The sequence below is a fragment of the Rhagoletis zephyria genome, unplaced genomic scaffold (genome assembly GCF_001687245.7).
Source record: "Rhagoletis zephyria isolate East Lansing unplaced genomic scaffold, Rhagoletis_zephyria_1.1 Rzeph_scaffold_07279, whole genome shotgun sequence".
Classification (NCBI taxonomy): Eukaryota; Metazoa; Arthropoda; class Insecta; order Diptera; family Tephritidae; genus Rhagoletis; species Rhagoletis zephyria.
Window position 1 is genome coordinate 16,203 of NW_016164362.1, and position 13,391 is coordinate 29,593.

The 13,391-nt window shown below is 40.4% G+C and overlaps 3 protein-coding genes across 5 annotated transcripts in view; all 3 read right to left on the bottom strand.

Moving 5' to 3' along the window:
* Positions 1–2,447, bottom strand: part of GTPBP1 (GTP-binding protein 1) — an 8,724-nt gene extending 6,277 nt beyond the window's left edge. The window contains exon 1 of one of the 3 annotated variants that reach the window (XM_017630023.1): positions 2,264–2,446. The gene's annotated coding sequence lies outside the window, so the exon portion shown is untranslated. The other 2 variants (XM_017630020.1, XM_017630021.1) reach the window with 2 other exon arrangements.
* Positions 2,448–7,366: 4,919 nt separating this feature from the next.
* LOC108374053 (uncharacterized) lies at positions 7,367–8,353 on the bottom strand. The gene has a single exon (XM_017630012.1). The coding sequence runs from the start codon at positions 8,351–8,353 to the stop codon at positions 7,367–7,369; it is 987 nt and encodes a 328-aa protein (XP_017485501.1).
* A 448-nt stretch (positions 8,354–8,801) lies between these two features.
* Positions 8,802–13,009, bottom strand: LOC108374055 (uncharacterized). The gene is made up of 2 exons (XM_017630013.1): positions 8,900–13,009; positions 8,802–8,852 (listed from the first exon to the last, which is right to left on the bottom strand). The coding sequence occupies exons 1-2, from the start codon at positions 13,007–13,009 to the stop codon at positions 8,802–8,804; spliced, it is 4,161 nt and encodes a 1,386-aa protein (XP_017485502.1).
* Positions 13,010–13,391: the final 382 nt, after the last annotated feature.

The window sequence follows — 13,391 nt, forward strand, 5'->3', positions numbered from 1 at the left end:
ATATAAAACTTTTATTTTTTTTGTCGTGGTGGACCTTCCGCTGGAAACACCCATATACTTTATATTTTGACTTCAGCGCCAATTCAAGGTCACTTTTTTGGAACTCTATGACTCATTATGTTTTAACTACATACGCCAAATTTTAACCAAATCGGACCATAAATACAGGTTTTCAAAATACCTAGACCCTGGCGCCACGTAGCGAGATAATTTTTTTGCAAAAAAGTGTCCTGCCTACATAAGCAGTATATAATGTAAACAAGTAATTTTTAAGCAAAAAACAAAACCGACTCATGATCTGTTAACTGTGAGGTAACACCTTTTCTTTAAAAAAAGAATTATAGAAATCGGTTAGGAAGGGTCAAAGTTATGCGGTGCAATAAAAAAAATAAAATAAAATAAAAAGTCCAAGTTCTGGCAGAGCCGAACATTAAATACACGGCGCAAGTATTAAATATATGTTTTTTGCCTTTCCGAAAACTACCGCTACATGGTAAGCAGGGGTGGTTTTACCCCTATTTTAAACATCTTCGATAGAACGTTCAGTTAGAAATAATGACATAAACTTCTATAGTCATAATTGAGCGGTATCACACCCATTTGCCAAAATTCCATAATAATGTGACTTCTTTTCAAGCGAGTATCAATTATGAGTAAATTAGCGTGCCTGAATTCAGAAATATCGAAGTTTCAAGCATTTCTGAAATTTACCGTTGAAGAAAAGTGACCGTAGTTTTAATCCGATTTCAATAATTTTCAACGTTTTGCTTTAATGTGGCAAGCACAATAACCATACTGAATTTGGTACAAATTGGTATAACGGTTACCGATATACATATATCTGATCATAAGTGGACGTGGCTACGCCCATTTTCCAAAAATTTATTATTTATAATCTTATTTTTCGTCTGAAATTTTTTGTAAATAGGTATTAATTTTGAGTGAATAATCTTCAGTAGTTCCTAAAATATAAATTTCTTATTTCTGAAAACTACCGTTATATGGGAGGTAGGCGTGGTTATTGTCCGATTTTGCCCATTTTCAATAATATCCGTCCTACGCCTAAAAGAAGTAAAAGTACCAAGTTTCGTTAAGATATCTTAGTTTTTACTCGTGTTATAGTGTGCAAAGACGGACGGATGGACGGACAGACAGTCACCGATTAATCGATTTCTCTGTTCTCTGTGCGAAGTCGGTTAAAAACAGACCAATTTGCTCTATGACTCTTATTTTTTCGCGGTATACTTCTTCCGATGGAAACGCAAATATGTATGAATGTATTTAACATCTTTCGCAAGTTTATGTTTTTTTGTAACACTTCTGACTTTATCGTGCAAGTTTCGTATCATAAAGACTTTGAAGTCTAGATGGAACCGTTCTTCCAGATAGAGGGTGAGTATTGGAAAAGATAGCGATATCATCGGCGATGATTTTTATAGAAATTACCAGAGAAAAACTAACGATATCATCGAATTAATGGAATCTACGATAGAAAATGTTTGGAAATTAATTTGGAGAACACTTTCCCCAGTCGAGGATTATACCCCAATTTTGATAACGACGCTATGACTCTTTAGTATAATTAAAATCGGCTCCAGCTATTAGCTGGGAATTATCATCAGCTGTCTGAAGACATAAATTCCACAAACCAGCATTTAATTCGATCTGCAACGAATAATGTTATGGTAAAAAGCATTTTCCATCATGTCTATAAGTTATCTTAAGTTGCGTTCCATATGCTTCACGATATTCACGATTTGCAGGAACAGTTGTTTCTCCATTAATAAACCTTATGGAAGGTGGTCACCTGGAACGACTTCCTGCAAAAACCTGCAAATCGTGATTGCATCTGGACAGGAATTTTGCTGTTATGAATATGCAGCTTTTACATTCCGTACATACAGAATGGCCGACATGCCGCTTCAACATAATATATTTTACCAAAAATTTCAACTTCTAAATTAAAAAAATGTGGCTATTAGGTACTTAATTATTATGCATGTCTGTGCATTCTTTTAGGAAACGTTAGCTTTTTTATCTCACCATATCTTAGGAAAATCAGCCAAAATCTTGGTGTAAATCTTTGATTTCTATTAAATATACAAATGTATGGATATTTGTGAGTGGATATTTGATAAGCCTAAGCTTTATTTACATAATTTTGTTTACGTTGTCCGAACAAATTCTTAGCTAGCAATTTTAAGTTCGTAAAATAAATATGCACATACGAAGAGTCAAGCTTTAATTTTTTCCTTAATTGTACCTTACATTTCGAACTATTTGCATGCAAGTGCAACACTTTTAATTGTTTGATCTAAGAATTTGTATATTCACTTCCAAAAATAAATATCAGGACAATTATTGTATTAAATTTATATTTTTGCTTCGGCCCCTTTTTTTAATTTCGACGCTCTCTTTTTGCAATTTCGCAACTTAATTGACGTATACAAGTTTTTGACATTTTGAACGAAAAGAAAAATATCCCAATCCCCCGAAAAAAAAGTCCCAATACACAAGCTTTCAACCTGCGTCAAAAGATTGAAAGTCATAGGCTTTGTTTCTTTTCTTTTCTAGCAGATAATTATCAGGATGAAGAACAACGAGGAAATTGAGAGAATTACGCTCACAGAGAGCGAAATAAAGACAACAGTTCACGCTTTATTACAAAAATAAAATTTACTATATCTGCCCACTAATTTATTAATAATGTCGGTTGGAATTATGGTATTTTTTGGAAGTTTTCGAGCTGAGCTGTCAAAAAAAAATATCCACGAAATATCTCTGCAAAAGGTGTTCATCCCCTCTTCTTTAGCAAAACGGAAAGGAGAATTCTACTTAGTGAGGGTTATAATGTGGTGAGGGGTGACTTTTCATAAAGCGGCGCTCATCCTCTTTCGTTTAGGGGGGTTTGGGGGGGCCACGGCCTACCCCTCCGTCCTACCCCAAAATCGTTGTACAAATAGCTAAAGATTTCCCAAATAAAGAAATAGCAAACGCAAAACTAGCAGAAACTAGCAAGTAAACAGCTGATCGATGTATTTGACTATTGAAAATATTTGACGCGAATTTATGTTTATCCATTTTGACAGCTGCTAGTAGGGACACGAATTTCGATACGATACGATACCATATCGATACTTGTGGCATTCGATACCGATATTTTCTACTCGATAGTTTTAAAACGATATTTTTTGGAATCGAGTACCAGTACCCTACTATCGTATCGAATGTCATAAACTCACATTACAGGGGTAATGTTATTAACAATTCTTCCCGATATAAATTGGGCTCTTAAGAGCAGAAATGTGTAATATAAGTAGCGTTCGCGTAGCTGTTAATTGTTCATGTTTAACCAAAACTTACAAGTACGCAAAAAACTTGCAAAGTAGGGGAAATTGAGAGAGCAAACTGACTTTTCATTTTGAGGGGAAGCTGCTGGTTTCTGCTGGAAAAATTTTTGCCAACAGCAATTTGCCAACTGGAAAACAGTTGATCAAAAACAGCTGGTTGGCATTTACGCAAATCACAAAATTGAATTTGATGGTTTGGAAGATAAAAATTACAAAATGCGACTAATTAAACTTGTAAGAAATAAGTAGTTATTTGTTTAATCAATAAACTGTGTCAGTATAACACTTTGCGATGACTTTTCGTACGTTTTAAATTTTACACTTTTGTATGTAAACAAAAATTATATCAGCTGTTCGTATAACTTGCAAGTTTCTGCAAATTTTCTGTTCGCGTACTATTTTGGATATTTCTCTCTTGTGAGAGAACAGATGACATTTCGCCGGAATTCGGCAGTTGGTTGGTTTCTGCTGGAGATTTTAAACGAACGCACCTATAGTTAGGATTGCATGCGGTGGAATTTGAACCCGCGACCTCGGTGTTTTAAGACAACACCTCAATCTCTGCGTGTTGTTACACAATAAGTTTGTTCCACAAGCTACTCGAAGTCACTTCGAGTTACACATACGTGTTCAACACGTAACTTTTAGAGTTTATTTGTTATACGCTGACAGTTTGAACTTTGCTCGAGTTTTTCTACAAGTAGCTTGTGGAACAAACCTAATATGTTAGTGTTTGACCGGGATTCTCCTCCGATTTGTCAAATGCGCCTTAAGTTCTGAAAACATTAAAAACGACAAGCTACGGGCCACAGCTTACAATTTGTTATCTTCATTGTCTAAACGCTTTGTCGATGGTGGCATGATTTTTTTGAATGCGTCGGCGACATCATGAATTTGTACGAGTTTGACATAAAAGAAGAATAAGAACCTTATCTGTCGGTAGAAAAATAGAAATAGATCTAATCTGGCCACAACCACAGTCGTCGCGTAGCCCGGTCGGCGCCAAAATAATTATCTACAAAAGAGTACGTGTTAAAATAATTTGACAGCTATGGTCCATAGCTCGTCGTTATCCATGATTCAATAATACAAGGTTAGATAATTATTGACAGCTGCGGTTTGCCACTCCCTTACGAAAGGTTGCATTTACGAAGGACAGAGATAGGGCAAGAATGCAATCCCTTGTTGCGAAAATGGTAGTAGAAAAGTACGCAAAGTAGGCAATTAGTATTGAAATTCCTTTCGTAAATTCTAATGTATTTGCAGGAAATCTGGCATTTTAAACGAAATGTTGAAAGTAATGTTAATATATCTACGTGAATTAAAATAAGACTACTATGAGATTGATGTAAACATCCAATGCTTATGTTTTCATCAGTTAAATATGCTTCATATGCATATACAAATAAACATATTGCACAAAAGCTTATACTTTTATTTCACACCAAAGCTACACTGTTTCCATGTAACAGCCCTATTCTAATAAAACCTCACAACTGAGTTGTGAGCAAAACTTTGTGAGATTTCTTGTGAGGTCTATTTTGTGAGGTTATTCTAGCCCACACCTCACAAGAAAAAAGCTCAACAAAATCACCACACCAGGTGAAAAGCATTTTGCTGTCTAACAGCGGTTTCGTAAATAAAATAAATACAAAAGATGGATGCTGAACAACAGGGAAAGTAAATATTTTTGCAATTTGTTTATTTTTTTGACAATTACTGATTTTATTTCTTTTCTAGGCGAATTTAAAAAGAAATAACAAAGCAGGAGTAGCTCCAGTACTTCACACAGTTTGCAATCCACAACTTGGAGCAAAAGTTTGTATGGAAATGAAATCCTATGCCTGCTCTAACTCTTCCGAAACTGCCGCAAAAACAAGCAGTAACTCCGCCATTACTGAATATACTTTTAGTTAAAAAAAAAACTTAACACAGACACTGATAGCGAACGAAAATTAACAAAACATTATTCAATTGCTCAATAAAAATCGGCTGTTTTTCTCTTGTGAGGGTCTCATTCGTACATCATAAATTTCCTGACAATTGTGAGCCTATGAGCTTTTAAATTTACGCCAGCATAGGGATAACCTCACAATAGTCAGAAACCTCTCAATAGTGAGTATGGTGATTTTTGTGAGGACAACAGAATACGGNTACATCATAAATTTCCTGACAATTGTGAGCCTATGAGCTTTTAAATTTACGCCAGCATAGGGATAACCTCACAATAGTCAGAAACCTCTCAATAGTGAGTATGGTGATTTTTGTGAGGACAACTGAATAGGGCTGTAAATTTGCAAAGAAGCAACACGGTGCCACTGCTAAGGGAGCGGTGCGAGAGAGACAACTGTCAGTTTATCGAACCTTGTATTATTGAATTATTGTCGTTATCATTGTGTTCGGGCTATTAATTAGGGATGGGTAAATATGATATTCGAAGCTTCGATATTCGAATTTTAGCTCCAAAATGGCGGTTTTTAGAAATCGAACTTTGTGTTGCTAAAATTCGGATAAAATCGAATTTTTCTAGAAAAAATCGAATTTTATCTTTATTTCCAAAAAATCAACTCTTCAACTTTCTTCTTTCTGACTAAATTTGCTATCACTGTGTGTGGCGCTCCATTTGTCTTAGGGATGCAAGTAAAAAAATACATGTTTTTCGATGTGATGCATCGGGACAAAAAATTTTTGCCAAGAAGGAACTGTTATTCCGAACTCAAATTAAAATTTTTTTTTAAACTAGTTTTTTTTGTTGATTTCTTATTTTAAATATTTAGAGGCTTTTACGTTGGTGGCATGAAGCTTTTTCCTGAGAAGACCCCTAGTAAAATTTTCCGGAGAATAATTTTCTAGAATATATCAATTTTCTCTTTGCGGGATTTCTTGAAGTAAGGGTTAAAATTACCATTTTTGGCGGGAGCTAATTGGTTAAAATGTTCTACGGAAATATTTCCCGTAAAATTTTATTCAGCCTCATTGCGAGAGTCGTGCCGAACGCAAGTCGTTTTTCAAGAATCGAATCGTATCGAAAATTTTGCGTCATTGCCTAAAATGTCCACTCGACTAGTGTATTAAAACGGAAGAACTTGGCAGCACTGCATAGTTTTCGACAATTTTCGTCGTTTACTTATTTCAGCACGACAGTAGACAATGCTAATTTACGACTTACGCAATGAGGCTGATTATATCCCAATAAACACCAAAAAAATATTTCTCCAACCTTGGAGAAATTCATAGTTCTCAAGTTGATATCCAACATCATTCTCCAACTCATCTCTAACCCACGCGCAGATACGTAAAAAGTGATAGAGATACGAATTTTTAATTATCAAGTGAAAAACTAAAGCTATATAAAGGGAAAAACTACCAACGAAGTAAATAATCTTCAAAATATCCTCAAATATTCTTGAAAGAAAATACAACGCGAAGTGAATCAAGTGGCAAAATTACTGTCGGACTGTATACTGTGTAGTGAATTATTGTAATACGATATTGATTAACTACATAATACAAGAGGAATAATAAAATAAAAAATTAATATTTAAATTCATCTATATATGTCGTTTCAATCAAAAAGGTATACGATATTTTACTATTTCAATTGCAGTATTTCAATGATATGTTTGAGACCAATTGGAGAATTACATTAGAGTTCAAGTTGAGAACTAGCATTTTCTCAACTTGAGAAACAGCCTGTCGCGACGCAGTATGGAAAGGAAGCTAGAAATTTAAACTATTTATCTTAATCGATTGATATGAATTTATTACAAAACGTTTATTTCTCAGTTTGCGCTCCCTATACTTGCGCCGCTAAAGAAAATTGTAGAATAGTTTCCCGTTTCTAGAGATGAGCCAATTTATAGATTTATAGTAACGAAATAACGGCTCCAACAAACAACGGCGAGAGTAAAACGTCAAGGCAAAGAGTTGCAAACATATAGAGTTAACAGCTAACAAATATTTCCTAAATCTATTACAGAAAAATGATGAAATATAAAGAAAGAAACATAAAACTTTTAATTTGCAACACCCCCACCCCCGTGAATCGAATCAGATTCACCATTAACCAGATCCAGGACCGCCAACTTGGATACTGGCCGATAAGTTAGACCAGTTATCGTAGTCACCTCTGCTCGACCAATCTCGCCGTCCTTTCCCGGAAACACTCGCAATACTCGGCCACGTCGCCATTCTCTTCTTGGTAATTTAGGATCACAGATAAACACCAAATCGCCAATCCCCAAAGGCTTCGTTGGCATGCACCACTTCGTACGTCGCGTTAGTGTAGGTAGATATTCGTCAACCCATCTTTTCCAAAATCGATCTCGAAGTTGTCTAGCTATTCGCCACTGCTTGCGGATGGCACAAAGTTTCACGGGTGGTTCCGAGCAACTCGTTGTCTGAGCAGTGTTGGCACAACCAAGCAAGAAATGATTTGGCGTCAGCGGTTCTTCTTGCTGTGGCGTGATAGGTAAGTGTGTTAGCGGACGCGAGTTCACAATGTTTTCTGCTTCGATGAGCAAACTTTGGAATGTATGCTCCTTCGGTGCAAGATCTTTCAATGTATGCCGCAAGACTTTCTTGACGCATTGTACCATTCGCTCCCAGACTCCGCCTTCTGATGGGTTTTCCGGGCAATTAAAGACCCATTCTACCCCTTTAGTGGACAATTCCGCTTGCAACGCCTGGCAGTCAAACACATCTACAAAGCGCGCAACTTCGCCTGCTACTCCCACGAAGTTCTTACCATTGTCCGTACGAATTCTTTTTGGGACCCCTCTGCGATTCATAAAATTACGCATAGCTAAAATGCAAGCGTCTGTTGAAAGGTCATATGCGACTTCGAGGTGAATGGCACGTATTGACAGGCACGTGAACAGTGCCACCCACCGCTTCTCGGTTCGACGTCCGATCGTTATACTAACAGGGCCAAAATAATCCAAGCCCGTAAACGTGAAGGGTCGAACGTAGGGTGTCGTCCGGTCTTCAGGCAATAAACCCATAATTGGCGGAACAGGTTTCGTGTTTTTTAAGACGCACGTATTACAGCTTGCGATAATTCCGCGCAAAACTCTTCTTAAGTTAGGAACCCAGTACTTTCTGCGAATTTCACAAATCGTTGCTTCGATATTTTGGTGAATCATCCGGATGTGCTCATGCGCAACGATAAGTTTAGTAACGGCGTGATTTTGAGGCAGGATTATAGGGCACCGACTCTCATATGGCAACCAACTGACGGCATCAAGGCGACTGTATACTCGGAGAATTCCTCTGTCATCAATGAAAGGAGACAATGTGCACAAACGGTTATCGGAGGGCAGAGAATTTCCGCTCTCGATCTGCTTCAGTTCTCTGGCGTAGGATTCTCGCTGCACTAAGCGACAAAGTAAATAATCCGCTTCTGCAAGCTCCGCTGCTGTCAACCCGTTGGTCTGCGACGAATCGATCCTTCTACGGCAATAGTGGAGGAACCGTATCACCCAGGCAACTACTCTTCTTAATCTGGTAAACGAAGAAAATCTATTAAAGTTTAGAACATTACTACTCACGACAATGAAGGCAAATTTTGTGCGAATCTCTTCCTCGTCATCTTCAGCTTCATCAGCGACGTCAGCGTCCTTTGGCCAGAGTTGCTCGTTGTTGTACAGAAACTCAGGGCCAGTGAACCAGCGGGACGAAGGACTGAGATTTATTGCCTTGTTGGGTCGCGTTGCCTCGTCAGCCACGTTTTGGTTCGTCGGAACCCATCTCCAATCGGACGGCTTAGTGACGTCGAGAATTTCAGCTATCCTGTGTGCCACGAACGGTTTATAGCGGCGGTGTTTACTAAATAACCACTTAAGAACCGTTTTGGAATCGCTCCACATAACACATCGGTTGGCTCGAACGCTATGTTCACTTATTATAGTAGTCATCATGCGAGTTCCTAACACAGCTGCTTGTAGCTCGAGTCGGGGAATGGTGAGCGGCTTAATGGGTGCGCTCCTAGTCTTGGCATAGACAAGCGACACCTCGATGATGCGATTCATATTCTCCGATCTCCAGTAGGCTGCTGCGCTGAATGCGTTCTCGCTGGCGTCTACAAATACGTGCAGCTGTAGTTCCCTAGATGGACCCATTTGAAAATAGTGGCGCGGAACTCTGCACTCAACAACTTTCAGCAATTGCTTACGAAAGACGCACCACATAGCATTGACTTCGTTGGGAACTGGTTCATCCCAACCTATACTTCGCTTCCAGAGCTCGCGTAACACCAGCTTTGCGGAGATAGTAAAGTGACTGAGGAATCCCAACGGGTCGAATATTGACATTACTATGCTCAATAATTCTCTTTTGGTGGGAATACGCTTGCCTTCGATCACTGACGAATCGACTCTATAAAATTCCAACTGGTATGCGAAACTATCATCCGGCGGTTGCCATAACATTCCCAAGACCTTCTCAAATTCTGCACCTTCTTTAGATAAGATTGGTAACGCTCTCTTCACACCACCTAGTGCTTCGGCGACCTTTGTAGAGTTCGACGTAAACTTTCGCAGATTAAAACCAGCATCCTTGTGTATATCTCGGACTTGTTGGGCTATCTGTATGGCTTGTGTTTCAGAATCGAAACTGTCCACGTAATCGTCCACGTAGTGGTATTCGGTGATGGCTCTGATGGCTCGCGGATCATGGGAGCGATGTTCTAAGGCGTTTTTGACTTTCACGTAGTGAGCTGCACACGGCGAACATGCTGCGCCAAACGTCATCGCAGTCATTTCGTAGACCTCCGGCGCCTTCCCGCGTTCAGCATCGCGCCACAAAAATCTCTGAGCACATCTGTCTTCTGGACGGATTAGGACTTGATGGTACATTTCCTGGATGTCGGCGCAAACCGCAAATGCGCCCTCTCTGAAGTGAAATAGGACCGATACTAACGGTCGATATTGCTGAGGACCTTTAAGCAGTTGTGAGTTCAAAGATACTCCATCAGTGGTAGCCGCTGCGTCGAAGACAAGTCGTAACTTTCCGGGCTTACGTGGGTTAGCCACGGCGAAATGCGGAAGGTACCAAGTCCTTTCATTACATTTTACGACTTCGTGCGGTTCTAGCTTGCGGGCGTATTTTTTGTTAATGTACGTTTTAACGATGTTGCGATACTCTTTACCGAAGTTCTTGTTTCGCTCAATTTTGCGTTCGATACCGACTAAACGTTGGAGAGCCATGTTGTAGCTTTCGGGCAGTTTGATGTTGTCACGTCTCCACAACAACCCGGTCTGAAATCGTCCGTCAACTTTCACAGTAGTTTCTTCAAGCATTCTCTTCGCGCGTTGATCGGCTGCGCTCTTGACAGGCGGTGCTGCTTTCACTCCGAATGACTCAATGCTAAAATACTCGGCTACCATGTTATGGATCTGGTGATCAAAAGCATTGCTAATATGGAGGCACGTTGGACTGACGCGCGGAGAAATACTGCATGGACCGAACACGACACAACCTAAATCAGTGAAGGCTGCGTATGGGCCGTTGTGGTTCGACGGCATAGTTTTAGTGGGCAAGCCTAGATGACAATGATCTAAGCCGATTAACACTTTTGGCACTACGTTCTCATAAGGCGTCACTGGTATTCTGTCCCGATATCTGGTGGCGTTGCGGATGTCCCTTTCGTTGAGGCTCTGCATTGGTAAGTCAAGTTTGTCGACCCCGTGAACGTTGCGAAGAAAGTGGCGCTTCTTCATGCCTACGCCGCTTATGTACAGGTTGACTACTGCTACTTGTTCTTTCACAGCATTTCCACCAAACCACTGAATGTCAACTTCACGCGTGTGACCATGCAATCCCAATTCCTCTAGAAGGGATTTATCCATCATCGTTATTGACGATCCTTCATCTAATAGTGCGTATGAGTTCACACGCTTGCTCGGTCCATACAGTGTCACTGGAACCACACGAAACAATAAACGACGGGAAGCTTGTGCTGAACAACTGAGGACTGCAGTGCTGCCACTCGAGGAATCTGGACCAACGAGTTCCACCGGGCTGGCGTTGCCTTCGTGTAAAAGGCGGTGGTGCTGCCGTTGACATCCATGAACCATACATTGCTTACGGAGACGACAATCTCGCGTGGCATGACCTACGTTCAAGCAACTGAAGCATAGTCGACGACGTTTGGATTGCTCCCATCTTTCGGCGACGGTGGCATCTAAGAATTTCTTGCATTCGGACACCTTGTGCAAACCATGGCACATGATGCATTTTATCGAGCGTTCTCCGTTAGTGTGCAACACTGCACGACGTCTGGGTTCACGGCATTCACTATCTTGCACCATTTGGACAAAACTGGCAATCTCTGATAACCAGTCACTGAAGTTAATGATAGTAGGATACGGCTGAATCGTGGCAGAATACCTTGCCCACTCAAGGCGTTTACTAAGCGGTAATTTATTCACTAGTTCCTCCAATAATGTTGGATTGACCAAGTGCTTTTCTTCTCCAATGGACTGTAGGAATACGGTAAGATTTTTTGTCGCAGTAGCATATGGCACTATCTTTCCAATAGCTGCTTCGGAAACAAATGGCATGTCTCGTACGGCTTTCAGCTGGCTCCTTACTAGTTGTTCTGGACGTCCAAAGCGGACACGTAACTGCTCGACTATAGCTCCAACATTATTAGGATGGATCAAGAGAGACTTGACGCTCTCCCTCGCACTACCCTTTAGGCACTTGTTCAGGCGTTGGTTGTTTTCGAAGTTGGAATAGTTGTATGCTATTGTTGACTCAGTGTATGCAGTGTGAAACACTGGCCAATCTTCCGGTTGCCCAGAAAATTCTGGCAGGTCCATGAGCTTCCGCGGAGGTTGGATGACGCTCTGAGGGGTGTTACTTATCGCTTGGCTATATGCCGAGTGCGGTGTGATTGTAGGACTAATTACGCTTGATGACGGATTTGCACTCGCCATATGCATATGGCTTTGCATGTTTATTGGCGGAGCGGTATATTGTAGTCCATTTAACGAATTAGCTATCGTTCCGATGTAACTTTGCATGCCTGAAGTCCCGTTATGTCGTGTGATTACGTGACCGTTATGCGAAAAGGTGGAAGAAGCGTTATTCGCTACAGCGAAATCCCTTGCATCTAGTGGTCTGGAATACGGCAAGGCATATGATGTAATGGCGGAAGGCTCCAGTCTTTGTCGTTGCTGTTCACTCTCTGTTATCCTGGCTTGTGCATGTTTCAGCTGCAGTTCTAGGTTAGCAATTTGCCTTTGCATCAGAAAAATCATGCTCTCCTCGGCGGCGTTAATAGTTGTCGGTGCACTTGCAAGAATTGGTAATACTCTGCTGGCTGCTGTTGGCGTGGCGATATTGCAAGGGCCGCTAGCCTGAGAGCTAGTATATGTACAATGCACTACGCTTCTGATATCATCTGGTACAGCTGGAGTGCGGAATGGTATCGTTGTAGTGACTGCGGCGGCGGTGGGGCTTTGGGATGCATTGGCGATTGATGCTTCTGCTACTGCAGCCGAGACTGTGGGGTTCATCATGATAGTACTGGCTGATATTTCAGTGGTTTTGTTGCATGCCTCAGTAACTTTGGCGATGTCTCCTGTGTTTTGAGGAACTTGTGTAAGGTCCTCGGAATGAAGACGTGGACTACGGCGTACTGGCGAACGCTGCATTTTAATTGGTCGTGAACTTTTGGGGTTTACAATTTTAACGACGGCGGCTTTTAAAGGATTGCAAAGTTCTATCCTAATGTCGGCAGCTAAGTGGAATTCCTTCGATTCCTAATATTAAAGGCGCGGCTTCGCAAAATTGTTCCTTGTAACTTAATGGCGGCGGCTGAGTGGAATCCTCTCGATTCCCGATATTAAACGTGAGAAATAAAGATGTCGCGACGCAGTATGGAAAGGAAGCTAGAAATTTAAACTATTTATCTTAATCGATTGATATGAATTTATTACAAAACGTTTATTTCTCAGTTTGCGCTCCCTATGCTTGCGCCGCTAAAGAAAATTGTAGAATAGTTTCCCGTTTCTAGAGATGAGCCAATTTATAGAT

Coding starts and splice junctions, on each gene's coding strand:
- LOC108374053 (XM_017630012.1), bottom strand. CDS start 8,353: ATGGGTTTATTGCCTGAAGACCGGACGACACCCTACGTTCGACCCTTC.
- LOC108374055 (XM_017630013.1), bottom strand. CDS start 13,009: ATGCAGCGTTCGCCAGTACGCCGTAGTCCACGTCTTCATTCCGAGGAC. Junction 8,853..8,899: donor CAAAATTTGCCTTCATTGTC/GTGAGTAGTAAT, acceptor TTCGTTTACCAG/ATTAAGAAGAGTAGTTGCCT.